General features: G+C 29.2%; 1 protein-coding gene and 1 long non-coding RNA gene across 12 annotated transcripts; one reads left to right on the forward strand and one right to left on the reverse strand.

The window, feature by feature from the left end:
• Positions 1-14: 14 nt before the first annotated feature.
• On the reverse strand, positions 15-3452 carry LOC128389178 (nuclear hormone receptor HR96-like). 3 transcript variants are annotated; one of them, XM_053348723.1, is made up of 3 exons: positions 2229-3451; positions 386-1318; positions 15-210 (listed from the first exon to the last, which is right to left on the reverse strand). In XM_053348723.1, exons 1-3 carry the CDS (start codon positions 2358-2360, stop codon positions 166-168), a joined length of 1110 nt encoding a protein of 369 aa, XP_053204698.1. In that variant the 5' UTR covers positions 2361-3451; the 3' UTR covers positions 15-165. The 3 variants fall into 3 exon arrangements, with proteins under 3 accessions (XP_053204698.1, XP_053204694.1, XP_053204708.1); XM_053348719.1 differs by having other exon boundaries at positions 192-298; positions 2229-3452; XM_053348733.1 differs by lacking the exon at positions 2229-3451 and adding an exon at positions 1670-2037 and having other exon boundaries at positions 192-298.
• A 184-nt stretch (positions 3453-3636) lies between these two features.
• LOC128389193 (uncharacterized) lies at positions 3637-10564 on the forward strand. Of its 9 annotated transcripts, none has more exons than XR_008325429.1 (11): positions 3637-4669; positions 4728-4802; positions 5024-5268; positions 5339-5537; positions 6837-7188; positions 7264-7840; positions 8006-8054; positions 8175-8404; positions 8574-8677; positions 8770-9247; positions 9782-10564. It is a non-coding gene; the product is annotated as an uncharacterized LOC128389193 (long non-coding RNA). The 9 variants fall into 9 exon arrangements; XR_008325435.1 differs by having other exon boundaries at positions 8770-8917; XR_008325426.1 differs by having other exon boundaries at positions 3638-4669; positions 6837-7195; positions 8770-10564.
• The last annotated feature ends 3227 nt before the right edge of the window (positions 10565-13791 follow it).

The following is a 13791-nucleotide window of genomic DNA, read 5'->3' on the forward strand; positions in this document are numbered from 1 at the left end:
GATACATGTGATTAGTTGATTGTTACGAATATAAAAAAAAAAGTTTACAGAGTTTGTTTTGTTTTGTTTTTCTGGTTAAAACAATTGAATCAAATCTCTATTAGATGGTTACAACTAAAGTAATTACCGATATAATTAGTTAGATTTCACCATCTACAGTTTGATTTAAACGTTAAAACTAATTAGCAATATATGTTGATAGAAAATATACTTTTTTATATTACATGTAAGAAGAGTTGTTGATTGTGTAAGAGAAAAGAGATGGAGATAAATAAATAGAGAAATATGAGGAAAGGAGCTTAGAGAGAGAAATTAATTGTTATATCATCAAAGATAATCAAAAGGATAAAAGGTCAGTTTATGAACTATGGCAAAAATGAGTTACCTGCCAGCTCTCGGCATCAAGGTTAAAGGTGATTGAAGCTTTCATGAGCATCATCTCAAGGCAGCCTCCCTTTAGGAGTGAAACTTGATCTTCTATGCAAAGATTTCGGAAACATTGTAGCCTCTTGCACCATTTGATTATCCTACGAATGGACATATCAGATAATCTGACCAGATCAGTTATATCTGTGTGACATTCATCATATGGTTTGGTGAATAAAGGTTCATCAATAAATCCAAAGGCGGTCATTAGTTCCTCTAATTTCATTGATTCTAATTCATTTAATTGGTGACTTGGTTGACTTCGATCGTTTCGTAAATAAAGTGGCGTAAAATTGGTCTCCAAGATTCGTCGATTTACCCGTAATCTCCATACTTCTGTTTTATGTTTCGGTTGATCACCGAATGAACTTATCTCACCAACAGCTATTGGACTTGATCGAACTTGAACCACTTCATCAGTCGGTCTACCGCCAAAATCGGAATCAGGTGACAACAGGTTACCCTTGAAGGAATCAATCTCTTTATCAATATAATCCAAAAATCTTTCCGGTGTCTCAATATTATCATCAAATAAAGGTGTATCTGAGGTTGATGAATCAATTGAGATCCTCGTTGAGGTATTTGATGTATTTGAACTGATACTTGTTGTCCTTTGATTATCAGGGGACATTTGATTAGATACACTACCATACTCGAAGCCAATTCCGCTATTTGAATTTCCATTATTATTTTCACTACCTGATTCCATGGCTGCTTGTCGACGTAATTTGTTTTGTTCTATTTTGGCTCGTTTCATTTTTTTCTGTTCGTCGGAAAGAATCCATTCTTTCTTCATACCAACACGGAAACATTTCTCTAAGCGACACTTTTGACAGAATCGCCTGGTAATCACATCGATATTACAATTACCATTGAATGGACATCTTAATTTCTGTTGAGAATAAGAGAAAAGGAAAAAGGTAAAGTAAAGATTAAAAAATAAGCCGAGTGAGAGTGTGAGAAAGACGAAGTATATAAAATGGAATGAGAGAGAGAGAGAGAGAGAGAGAGAGAGAAGAGAGAGAGAGAAAAGATTAAGAGGAGGATGATGATGATGATGAGAGGGAGAAGAGCAACAAGTGAATCAACTATATAAATATTAATGATGTTAAAGTAGTATAGAAATAATTTGATGAAATAATCTAATAGATATTGATAATAATGATGATAAATTAAATGACGGCATGATGATTTGACAGATAATCATCAGACTAAGCAACAAGAGGCACACACACAAACTCACTTGAATTAAAACAAAGTCACCAAAATCACCATAAAGTAAAAAAATAATTCACAATGGTAAAAGCAAATGTATATCAATCAATCAATTGGATATCAAGAGAAGGTGTAAATATCATGAAATACAGAGAGAGAGAGAGAGAGAGAGAGAGAGAGAGAGAGAATTAACTAAAATGATTACAATAAGTAACGATTGAACAGAAAACTCATTTGATGTTTTTTTCTCTCATCATGAAGATAATGATGATTAGATACGTAACAATATTGAATCAACGAGGAAGATAAAACGAGAAAGAAGAGGAGGAGGATGATGAGATTAAGGTAAATAAAGATTTACAGAGTAACTGATTCAGTAGGTAAAAGGAAAAACGATACATGGTAACAAAAGATTTTAAGGATTAAAGGTAAATAGAGAGAGAGAGAGAAAAATAGTAAGCACACCAAGGAATTAAAGAGATGGAAAAGGACAAGAGAGAGAGAGAGAGAGAGAGAGAGAGAGAGATGAGGGAGGGAGATGAGGAAGAGAAGGTAAAAAATGATGAGAAAGAGAAAAGGATCATTACCTCGCTTTTGTAGGCATTACGTCGGAAAAAGGCTTTGCAAGATTCACAGGTAATAGCATTAAAATTAAATCCCATGGCTTTGTCTGAACAGACTTTACATATTTTCTGATGATCTTTATCAATCTTATCCATGATTGATTTCAGGGTAAGTAGGCTTGGTGAAGGTGATGGAGAGAGAGAGAGAGATAGTCTTTAACTTGGATGGTCGCGTTGGAAAATTAGAAATTGATTGTTGTGTTGATTAAGTTGGAAGAGTGTGTTGTGTGTGAGAGAGAGAGCGAGGGAGATATTGATGGATAGGGAGAGGGAGAGAATAGATAGAGACAAGTAGGTGGAGATGATAGACAGATAGACAAAAGAGAAAAGAGAAAAATACAGAGAGCGAAAGAGAAATAGAAAGGAAGAGAAGAGAAAAAAAAAGAGTAAAATAGATTATGTGAAGTGTAGATGAGAAGCAACAGAGTGACAACAGATAACAACAGGTAACAACAACGATTGATGATGAAGAAAGAGAGAAAGAGAGAGAAAAATATGAAACTTTGATGGTGATGCGAAAATATCAACACAGGTAAAGAATTAAAAAAATAATAATAACAAACAACAGCAGTGGTGGTGATGGTGGATTAGGATTATGATGAGTTTTCTTTGCTGTTTCTTCAATGTTCCTGGTAATGGGAGAGAGAGAGAGAGATGAGAGTTAACCAGAAATGAGAAAATATCTTCTCTCCACCATGTAGAAAGTAAATAGTTTTCCTATTCCAATATTCCTTTTAATGTAATGATATAACAACGATGTGTAATTTGAACTGTTCAGCAACCAGAAAATGGGAGAGGAAGATGGAGAAAGAGAGAGAGAGAGGAAGAAGATAAACCAACGAAGATAATCAACTGATAGAGAGAGAGAGAGAGAGAGAGACTGTTTTTAACAAGAATAATAATGATAAATATTAATTGTGATGATGTAGAAATAGAAAAATATCATAGAAAAAGTAATGAATTATGATGACTACTTTTCTCTAAACAGGTAAATTGAGAGAGAGCGAAAGATACTTTAGATTAATTATTTAGGAAATTAAAAGATGCGAAGAAAAGAAAACAGAATAATTAGTAAAATTAGATAAACAGAGAGAGAGAGAGAGAGAAAATTAAATTAGAAAAGAAAATGAAGAAAATGAGGAAAAAAATGACAAGAGCTTTTCCATCAGAGCTTCAACTCTAAAGTCTTTTCCCTTTCGATTTTTTTTCTTCTCTTCAACCTGATCCTTCTCACTCGTTTCTCTCTCTCTCTCTCTCTCTCTTTCCTTTTCTCTTTCATTATCGGTCACCATGGTTACTCTTCTTTCCCCTCTCATCTTCTTCTCATCTTCCACTATTCTCTCTCACTGTTTTTCTTGTTTTCTTTCCTTGATTCTTGCATCATCTTTTTTTAAATTCTCTCAAAAGAATATTCTTTCTATCGAAAACTCTTCTAAATCCAAGAGAAAACTAAGATGATGATAATATCTTATGGATGGAAATGTGATGATGACTTTGGAAAATGTCAATTCGGAGAGAGAGAGAGAGAAACATATTAATATCTATGAAAGAAATTGATACCTAATCAATTAGGTTAATTTTCTATGATAAAAAGAAAACAAACTTCTCTTGAATGATTTACATTTTCTATCTAATTACTAATCAATAGACTAATTGGAATAACTAATTATCATCTCATCAAAATTTTCTCTTCTTCTCTCAATATGTGTTACCTATTTTTCTGTTCAATGTTTATCTCTTTTTCTTTTGTCATGTTATTGTTTTCATTTCTATTCTGAGTTTCCCTCTTCTTTCCAATTCTCTCACTTCTTCTTCTTCTTCTTCTTTTCTCTTCATGTGATTTATTTCTCACAATCAATTGATTCTCATAAGGAAATACAATTAATCATCTCTATTGGAGAAAAGTTACTTTTCTGTTCTATCATTTAAACTGTTGCTCTCTGTCTATTTCTCTTTATAATCTCTGTCTATGTTTCTAATGTTTTTTCTATTTTTTTTTTCTCTATTCTCTCTTTTGTTATTTTCTCTCTTCTCTCTTACCAGTAATTCTAAGACAAAGGGTATTTCTCTCTCAATGGATTATCATGATAAAAGATCAACAAGTTGTTACTTCAACCATAATTCTCACCATAGAATCCATTTTGTTTCGACTGTTGATCTGATTGATTTACTTTATTGTGATTAACTCTCATTCTCAACCCAAAATCTTATCTTTTTATTTTCCTTTCCAATTCCAATACATTAACCTAATCAGCTTTTCTCCCTCTCCCTCTCTCCATTTCATGTATTCTCCCTGCTACCTGTTGTCATTCTTATCATCATCATCCATTTTTATAGAGTTTTCGATAAGTTCCAAAACCAATAATCAATCAATGGTTTTTGATTATCGTTACCTCATTTTCTAGGTGAGTTCTCCCTTTCACATTCTTTGGTTACTCTCTCTCTCTCTCTCTCTCTCTTTAGATTGTCAGTTGATCAGAATTCTGTCATCATGTTATCAGGATCTTTTAAATTGGAAATCACTGAAGAGCAACTTGGGTAAATATAAATTCAAATTATGTGCTCATTAATTTACTGGATGTTCTCATAGAGAAACATAAAGTAGATTTAATTGGAATTTTGATTTTAAGCTTAGATTGAGAATCAAAAATACTGATGAGGATAAACACTAAATGAACAATTTAGTAAACATTTAAATGAGTAAATGAACATGATGGTTATGTTAATCAAGGAAACTCAATTTCTCATCAAATCAACAGCAACAACAATTGGACTTAGGCCAGGGAAAGAAAAATAGAAACAACGAAGGATAAAAGATGAAGAGAAAAGGGTCGCTGATGGAAATCCGGATAAACACCAAAAGAATACGGAAAATGATGAAAATTGATGAGAAAATTACTTAGAATCGAGAGAGAGAGAGAGAGAGAGAGAGAAGATGGATGTCTGGTGATTCCTCCATTTGTCTCTTGATCAAGATGACGATTGTCGATAATGTTCAATATTCGTGAGTCTTTAATGTGACATTTTCATCCTTTCAGTACATTTACTCAGTTTTTCTTGTTCCTTTTCCAAAGGTTGCATATTATTTACAGGGAAAAACTCACTATCATTTTCATTCATGTTTAGAATCATCTTAATCTTCATCAACCATGAAACCAACAACCAACATCAAGAATAACAATCTACGCTGAATTAACGACGTAAATTAAGATTCATCTATTTTTCATCATGTTTTTTTCTACCCCTTGGCAATTCAACAATATTATTACCAAAGTAAGCAAATTATTTTCTTCCACCATTAACCTAACATTTTTTTATTAGAATTTCAATATTATCATTAAATAAACTAAATTCTCTAATTGATGGTTATCATATTCTAGTTAATCTACCTCTCCATTTACTCACTATCCCTAATATTTGCATGATAATCTCTCTTCCATTCACTTTGTCATCCTCTGTTCTCATCAATTACAATGAGAGATCATCATAAGTACCGTTATGATGATTTAGAACCAAAATTGAGATGAACGAGAAAAAAATAGAACAGAAAACTTGGATTTACCTTGTTGTGTTCCACGTGATTAATCAATGGGTTTAATTGTTGATTAACATGGTTCATCTAATATTTGGTTGATCGGTCTTGCCAATTTCTGTTAATTAAGTTGCTAACAATTTAATCGGTTCAATTCAATTCTCAGTCCAGAAAATGTACTTTGTCAACTAATCCAATGATTAAATTGATGATCCATTGATTGGGTAACTATTGGTGATCCTTTTGTTTAGATTTTAAAACCAAAGAGAAAGTGATTAGCAACTTTAATCACAATTAAATTGTAACATCAGTTTTTCACTCTCTTTTCTAATCAATTTTAATCTGACAACAATTAACAAATATAATCAAATTCATATTCTATTCACACTTGTACATTTGGGATTATTTTTTTTCCTAACTGTCTAATAATCAGATAGCAGTGTAATTAAAACTGTTGATTAGCTAATCAAAATACTAAATTTTGTGTTTCTTTCCATCTTTATATTAACAATTAAAGTATCACACTGAGTTAATCACTTAATTATGATTATCCTGTTGACACTTGTCATGATAATTATTATCCTCATTTCTTGTTGAAATGTAATTTCCTTTTTCTTTCTGATTAACCAAAGTTAATCTTTAATAATCAACAATTTAATAGTTAATTTTAATCACTAATTCATGAGCACAATTAGTAAAATTTGACTCTATCAATATGTTAATACAAATACATTTACTTATATTGTTGTACTGTAAATCCCTCGAACCCACCGGCCGAGTAACCAACCTTTACAATCAATTAATTGCCTACCAACATTAAGATAAGTTAATTGTTGAACAAATTGTTATTATCACCTCAATTAACTTAATTTATTTGGATAATATTTGCTTAATTTAGTTAATTTTCTAAGTGTTTACATTGTAAAATCAGCGGGAGAGGTGAAACCATTTTGGTTACATTGTTATCGTTTTGTAAACCCGTTTGGTTTGATGGATATTTAATTAGCTAATCAATTATTATGTCCAATTTGAATTTGCAGGTTAAGTAAATAAATATCAATGGGCTATCATCACCATCATCATCATCATCCTCATCATCAACAATGTTATAAATTAACTGATCATCAATATGAGAAATTTCATCACGATTTCGACTATTACTCGGATTATCAATCGATCATGTTGAACAATAAAGATTAGGAAAATTATAATATCTCAAAATTTTTCTCGCTAATCATAACTTTGATTTTTCGCTCATGTTAATTGTTTCAATTAAATTGATGGAGAAAATATTAATGATACAACTTGAAGTTATAATTAATCAACTATGTTCAATGTTCATATGATCAATTATCAACTTAAGGAAATGTTGATTAGAATTCATCAATGAAGGTAAAAAGTAATTCAATCAATCAGAATTTTTTTCTTCTTCTTTTCTTCTAATTCTTTTCCTTTTCTCCCTTACAGGAACATTTATATTCTTAACATGATGTGAAGGAAAAAAATCAACATGAATTGAGAAATCAATCGATGAAGAGAGAGAGAGAGAGAGAGAGAGAGAGAAAATGTAACAATTTAATCAATGAACGTTAATCACTAGGAAAGTTTTACGGATTATCAGAAAATCACCAAATGAACACATAGTTTTTCACCTATGGGGTCAATAAGGAGATTAAACCAGTAGTGAGAGAGATGATGATGATGATGATGATTAGCCAAATATCAACAAGAGCCAAGAAAACATGAAGATGATTATGAAAATGATGATTAACATACACACAAAGTTACGAAGTCATCAAGGTAGGATAAAAAGCTAACTTACAATCAGGAACCTGTCATCACCAAGCGAATTGAAATTCTCATTGGAAAATCATCTTCTCATCTTGAACCACCTCCCTGCTCCTCATCATCATAATTAAATTGAGACTAATTTACTAATAGTTATACATTTCACAATCTATCAACAACAAGACAAAACTTTCATCGGCACAATGAGTTATACTTTTTTTTCACGTGAAAAACGTTTTGTTTTGGTCTTTAGCAGGTTATTAATTATCATCATCATCCATCAATTGATTGTAACTTTTTACCTTTCAACAGAGTTAAAAGTTGCTATTAATCACATAGAGTTACAGTTAATTAACTAATCCATTTTTCTATCTCTCTCTCTCTCTTACTTTACACTAACTAAACTAAATTGATTCTCAAGATTGATTATAATCAATCATAATCTTATCTATGCCCACCACAAGCATAAAGTAAGTAGAAACCTGTGATTATTTCATTAATTGTTACCTTTTATTGTGACTAATCATCAACAATTAACCACACAGTTAAATACTCACCCTATTTTTTTTATCTATTACCTGTAAAAACAGAACGATGCTAATCCCATAATGATCATGGATCAACTAATACAGATAATTGTTGACTTTTCTAGGAGAACAATTAAAAAAAAATTTTTTTTTCTACACACAATGAACAATGGAAAGTCAATTGAACAATTAATGGAACAATTTAATCTATGGATTTACCTCAAATGTATATGCCTCAATTATTGTCACTTTTAATTGTTTTCTCTCTCTCTCTAAAACATTGAGACCCAAAGGTTATTATTTAATTGCAATTAAGGAAAACAATCGTATTCTAGTATTGATACAATTACTATTATAATCAACCAAGAGTCAAGTCCAAAGCCCTCAAACGTTTTACTAACGATTAACTTTGTTGATTTTAATTGTTTCCCATTCTTTTTTTTCTCCATCATTTCTGAACAGTTGAACATCATTAACGTAAAGTTTTTCTCGATCATCATCATCATCAATAATCGAGGAGTAACTAATCAACTAAAATAATCTGAAAGCGAAGGACAAACCTGATGGTGAGAGAAAATAATTCTGACATGAATTGTGAAGCTAAAAGAATCTGAATAATGATAAATACTAACGAATGTAATAAAACATCGTTTTCCAGATTGGTCGAAATTGGTTTGGTTTCTATCAAGGGCAAAATCGTTTTAATCAGAATCAAGTTAATGTTTTTCTCTCCTTCTCTTGATTATCATCATCATTTAATTTCACTGATGATAATGATGATCAAGGGGATAACTTTGTTTGTTTGAGTGAGTAGCAAGATAAATGCTCACCCATAATCAAAGTTAACAAGTCTTCACACACACACACACACATAAACAGAGACACTCACGCAAATGATACTTTGAATGTTCTGACAATTTATCAATTTTCTCTTACATTTTCATCATCATCATCATCATTATCTTCTCATCATATTGAAAGTGTTTATTTCAAAGTTTCAATTTTCTTCTGAAAATTTCTCTTGAAACATTCTTTTGACAACTTTTTAATTTCTCACTCTAATCAGTTAACGATGAAATTTTATCTTCTCAAATATCAGAAAAATAACATTTTAAAATCACCAAAATAGTTCATAGGTGAGCATTTAATCAGATACTTATATTATATTATCACTTTCATCGTTAGCATCATCATCATCATCATCAAGAAGGAAAGATGATAAATATTATCATTAATATTCATGTAGTTAATTGATCAACCATTGGATTGAGAGAGAGAGAGAGAGAGACGAAATGTTCACCTAATATCATTTACTTCATCTTAATTTCTCTCGGTGAGAGAGTCAAATAGATGCTTAGAATGTTAATTATGATGATGATGATGATGATGAGATGAAACTGTCAACTAATTTACCAATGATTCTGATAATATTGATCTTATTTAACTTTTTCAAATGATTGTTTTCCATCAGATAAAATGTCTCTCATTGAACTTGTTAAGGTTTTTACCTTTTACTCTGATTAATTGGTCTCCTCATTATTAGATAAAATTTTGCAACAATCAATTTTGTTCTGATTGTTACAATTGATTAATATACTTTATTACCTTTTCTCCCTCTTTTATCATTAACAATTAACTAGATTAATCACTTTTTTTTTCTATGTTACCAGATTAATCTACCTTTCTAATCTACCTGGTTAGTACCTTTATCAAATCATTTGACTTGGATGATCGTGATTATCGTCATGACAATTAACTAATTTTTCTGGTTAAATTTCAAGTGTTTACCAGATCAATAATTGTTGAGATTCACGATTTTCTCAGCGAAAGTTGCAAGCAAAACTTTAAATGCTACAGGCAAAGAAAAAATATCGTTCCAACGATCTCAAAAATCTTCAATCGAACCATCGTCATAGGTGGACAGGGTTAAAGTTCATCGACTAACGAAAAATGACCCAAAAAGACCGAAGAAAAGAAAGAAATGAAAGAGGAAAACGGAATTGATGAGGGAATTGTAATGAAGAAAAGGGATTAAAAGTGAGTCGATTATGTTGATCGTCCGAACGAAAAATCCATGGATAATGTTGATCGCAGTTCCATTGTAATTATTGCTATTCAGTGAGAATTTAACTGTTAAATGTCAATTTTAATTGCGATTTAATTAGATTGCGATCTGAGAAATTGAAGGTGACTTTTTTTTCCTGTGATAGTTATTAATTAATCTCATCTTTCTGTCCCAAAGTTTATCATGAGACTAATTATGTTTAATTATCACAACAATTAATACCTGTATATACCCACAATAATGTAAAGTTGGTGATTAAGTTGGTTGTTCATTATAATTATGATTACACTCTGATTGATTGTTATTATTATTATATTGAAAACAACTCAATGTCAATTGATTATCATTTAATTAACCATATTAGTTAATAAATATTATAACGAAAATAGATTTACATGGGTTTTAATTGCAGTTTGTATTTAATATGACAATTAAATATAATTAATTTGATTGGTTGATTTAAATTGTCAAATCGGAACCAAATTAACCTTCAATTTTTACTCGTTGTAATCATTAATTTAATCAAGAATTGAAATTAATCAGTGAATCAATTTGTTTAACTGTCACCTTTCATGTCGTTAATTATGTTTTCTAACTTTTAGTTAATCAACTAACTAACTAAAATTTTTGATTACAATTGATGATAAGATAATTTTGATCGTAGTTAACAAAATACACCAACTTAATTAACTGATTAACCATTACAATTAGATTAATCATTGACACATGAGCATGGAAAACTGAAAAACCTCAAAATCAAGAGACAAATTAACTAATCAAGTTGATGAGTGTAAACCAAATAGTCTGAGAGTTAATTGTTGGTCAAATTGTTTGTTAAACTAATTTAAATATCAAACAAATTGGCTGACAGAAATTGTAGATAAACTAAACTGAATTAATTTAAATCGTCAGTTTAATTTTTTATTAATCATCTTGATGACTTGTTAACAATTAGCCTGGAAGGTAAAATTACAATTGTAGCTATTAAATAGTAACAATTAACTATACAATCCTTTGATTGCAAACCATTACTCCTAAACCAGTGCCTAAAAAAATGAAAACAAATCACAACAATTAAAATAAATTTACCTTTCCAAGGTTAGTTAACAATTAACATCGTGAGTCGTGAATAAAAAACAAATCATCATTAAATAATGTTAATTAAAGTAAATCAGTTAACAATTAACAATTATAAATAACCAGTAATCAAAACCAACGATCAACAAACCAATTTTGGGATAAACAATCAAATGATAATCATAACCATTGTAAATACACACAATCAGAATCAGTTAATTGTTGTGATAATTTGTCCTCTCTCACTAGATAATCAATTTTAATAAAATTGTTAACCAGTTAACTACAGTTTAATATGATTACATTTAAATGGATTCACTTGACAATTAAAGGTAACAAGAAAACAAAAGCAAATGAATATATAAATATATAACTAATTAGAGACTAAAAATTGATTCTTAAAATTTAATTATCTTAATTGCCTTGAGGGTGATTAAGAGAAATTTCTTCTTGTTGTAAATCCATCATTTATAGTTAATTTGATGATAGATTATGATCGAGAAGAGGATGAAAAGTTAAATCAAGTGAAAATCCATTGGAAAATATTAACTAGACAAGACCCAGTTTCTTATATTATTAATATAATTAAAGGGACGATGAGTTAACAATCAAGTTTTTCAGTTATTATAATCATTAAATTAATATTATATTCAACTGATCATCAAAACTAATCAAAATAAACATCTAACTAGTTAACTAACTACAGTCCTTGAAAATAATATAACATGATGGGCTATGAAACCATTTACATTGAAGGTAAAAAACAACATCAACTAGAAAACTGGATTTAACTAAATTAATCATTCAAAGTAAATTGTTATTTTCATCGTTATGTTAATCAAATTAAATTTAACTGTGTATTTCATTCAATTTTTTTTTCTACCAACAATTAGCTGATCATTTTCATTCATTCATCAACTTGATACAATTTACTTATTATAATTATTATTGTTTACGATTTAGTTTCATACTTTCATCAGATTGTTAATTGTTGATGATTAGTTTTCATTTTGTTTTTTCTTACAAAATTATTTTCTTTTTTTGATTAATTGCTGATTAGTGAACCTCTTAATTGTCAACAATTAAATTGTCCGCAAATGTCTTAAATTGTTTGTGTACTTATCCGTTTATTTTAGTTGTTTGTTTTTGCTAACTGTTTATATAATAATAATTAACACACTTGAAGACAATTTAATTACATTAATTTGATTTTGATTTTATTGATTAGTGAATTAATCAATTGGCACACCTTAACAATTAGTGAATATCATAACCTTGATTAGCTTATTATTATTAATTAGAAGGTGATTTGTTTGAATATTATGTTGATTTGATATCAAATTATAAAATATCGAGTAACAATTAAATCAACAATTAACTAATTGCATCTATATAATATGGGATTTTTCATTTCTATTGGGATATCTCATGATAATTTAATCGGTTGAAATTTTATTTGATCACTGCAACAATTAAAAGTACACATAATCATTGTTTACTTACCTAGAGTTAATTAGATCACTTGACAAGTTAATTATTGTCAAAAAAAATTAGCAAATTAATTAAAAACAATAACTTGTAATCAAAACCATTTCATATTGTCTGTTTTTATTACCTGTCGATGATTAAGTTACAATCAATTGAGACCTTGAAAGATTAACTTTAATCAATTGATTGCTGTGTACTAATTAACCCTAATCGTGAAATTAATTTTAATCATGATCAAAATCATGATAATAATGAATGAAAAAAAAATTGGATTGGTGATAAAATCAAATTGCTTCAACGTTAAGAAAAAGTAATAATAATAATTTAAATTGTAATATCTTCCGATTAATGAGATTAAGATGATTAATTAATTAAATCTCGTGTCTATTGCAAGTTAATATTAAATCAGATTAACTGATTGTTGATTAACAGTGAAAATTTTAACAATGTTACTTTTTTGTTTCCAAATCTTATCTTAATTGTTGATTGAAGCTCGAAACTTTGATCATAAATTAAATCATCAAAGATTAAGTTCTCATGGTAATTAAGTCATGCACATTAAGAAAAACTTAATTGTAATAATAATTAACATTGTATCATCTTCACTATGTATTAATTGTGCCAATCAAATGTCAACAATTTAAATTAGAAACGTGATTTAATCAAACTAAACAATAATAATATCCCAAGGTCTGTGAAACTTTGCCAGTTAATTGTTATGAGTTTATTGTAATTTCCAATCACAATTAAACATGAAAAGTAAACAAATCTGTTAATTATCATAATTTAACCTAAACATGTAATCGTCTAGTTATTGATTATTATAACAATTAGTGGTAATTGTTACAAAAATGATAATATAAACTCCCAACCTAAAAGTGCCAATCAGTTAATATCATTGGAAACCTAAACCTGAAATTATTATAATAATTACAGACAAAGTGAATTAAAAAATTAAATATCAATCAAAGTTGATCAATTATTTTTTGAACAAATCACTGCCCAACAATTAAGTTAATAACAAGGTTTAACATTTGTAATAAAATCTAT

This window comes from Panonychus citri, unplaced genomic scaffold (genome assembly GCF_014898815.1).
Source record: "Panonychus citri isolate SS breed McGregor unplaced genomic scaffold, ASM1489881v1 Contig00008, whole genome shotgun sequence".
Lineage (NCBI taxonomy): Eukaryota > Metazoa > Arthropoda > Arachnida > Trombidiformes > Tetranychidae > Panonychus > Panonychus citri.

Excerpts from the sequence above, each read along its gene's own strand:
- LOC128389178 (XM_053348719.1), bottom strand. The coding sequence starts at position 2,360 with ATGGATAAGATTGATAAAGATCATCAGAAAATATGTAAAGTCTGTTCA. Across the intron at positions 1,319-2,228 it reads GTAATGCCTACAAAAGCGAG|AAATTAAGATGTCCATTCAA; the intron begins GTAATGATCCTT and ends TATTCTCAACAG. Across the intron at positions 299-385 it reads TTGATGCCGAGAGCTGGCAG|CTCCTTTCCTCATATTTCTC; the intron begins GTAACTCATTTT and ends TCTCTCTCTAAG.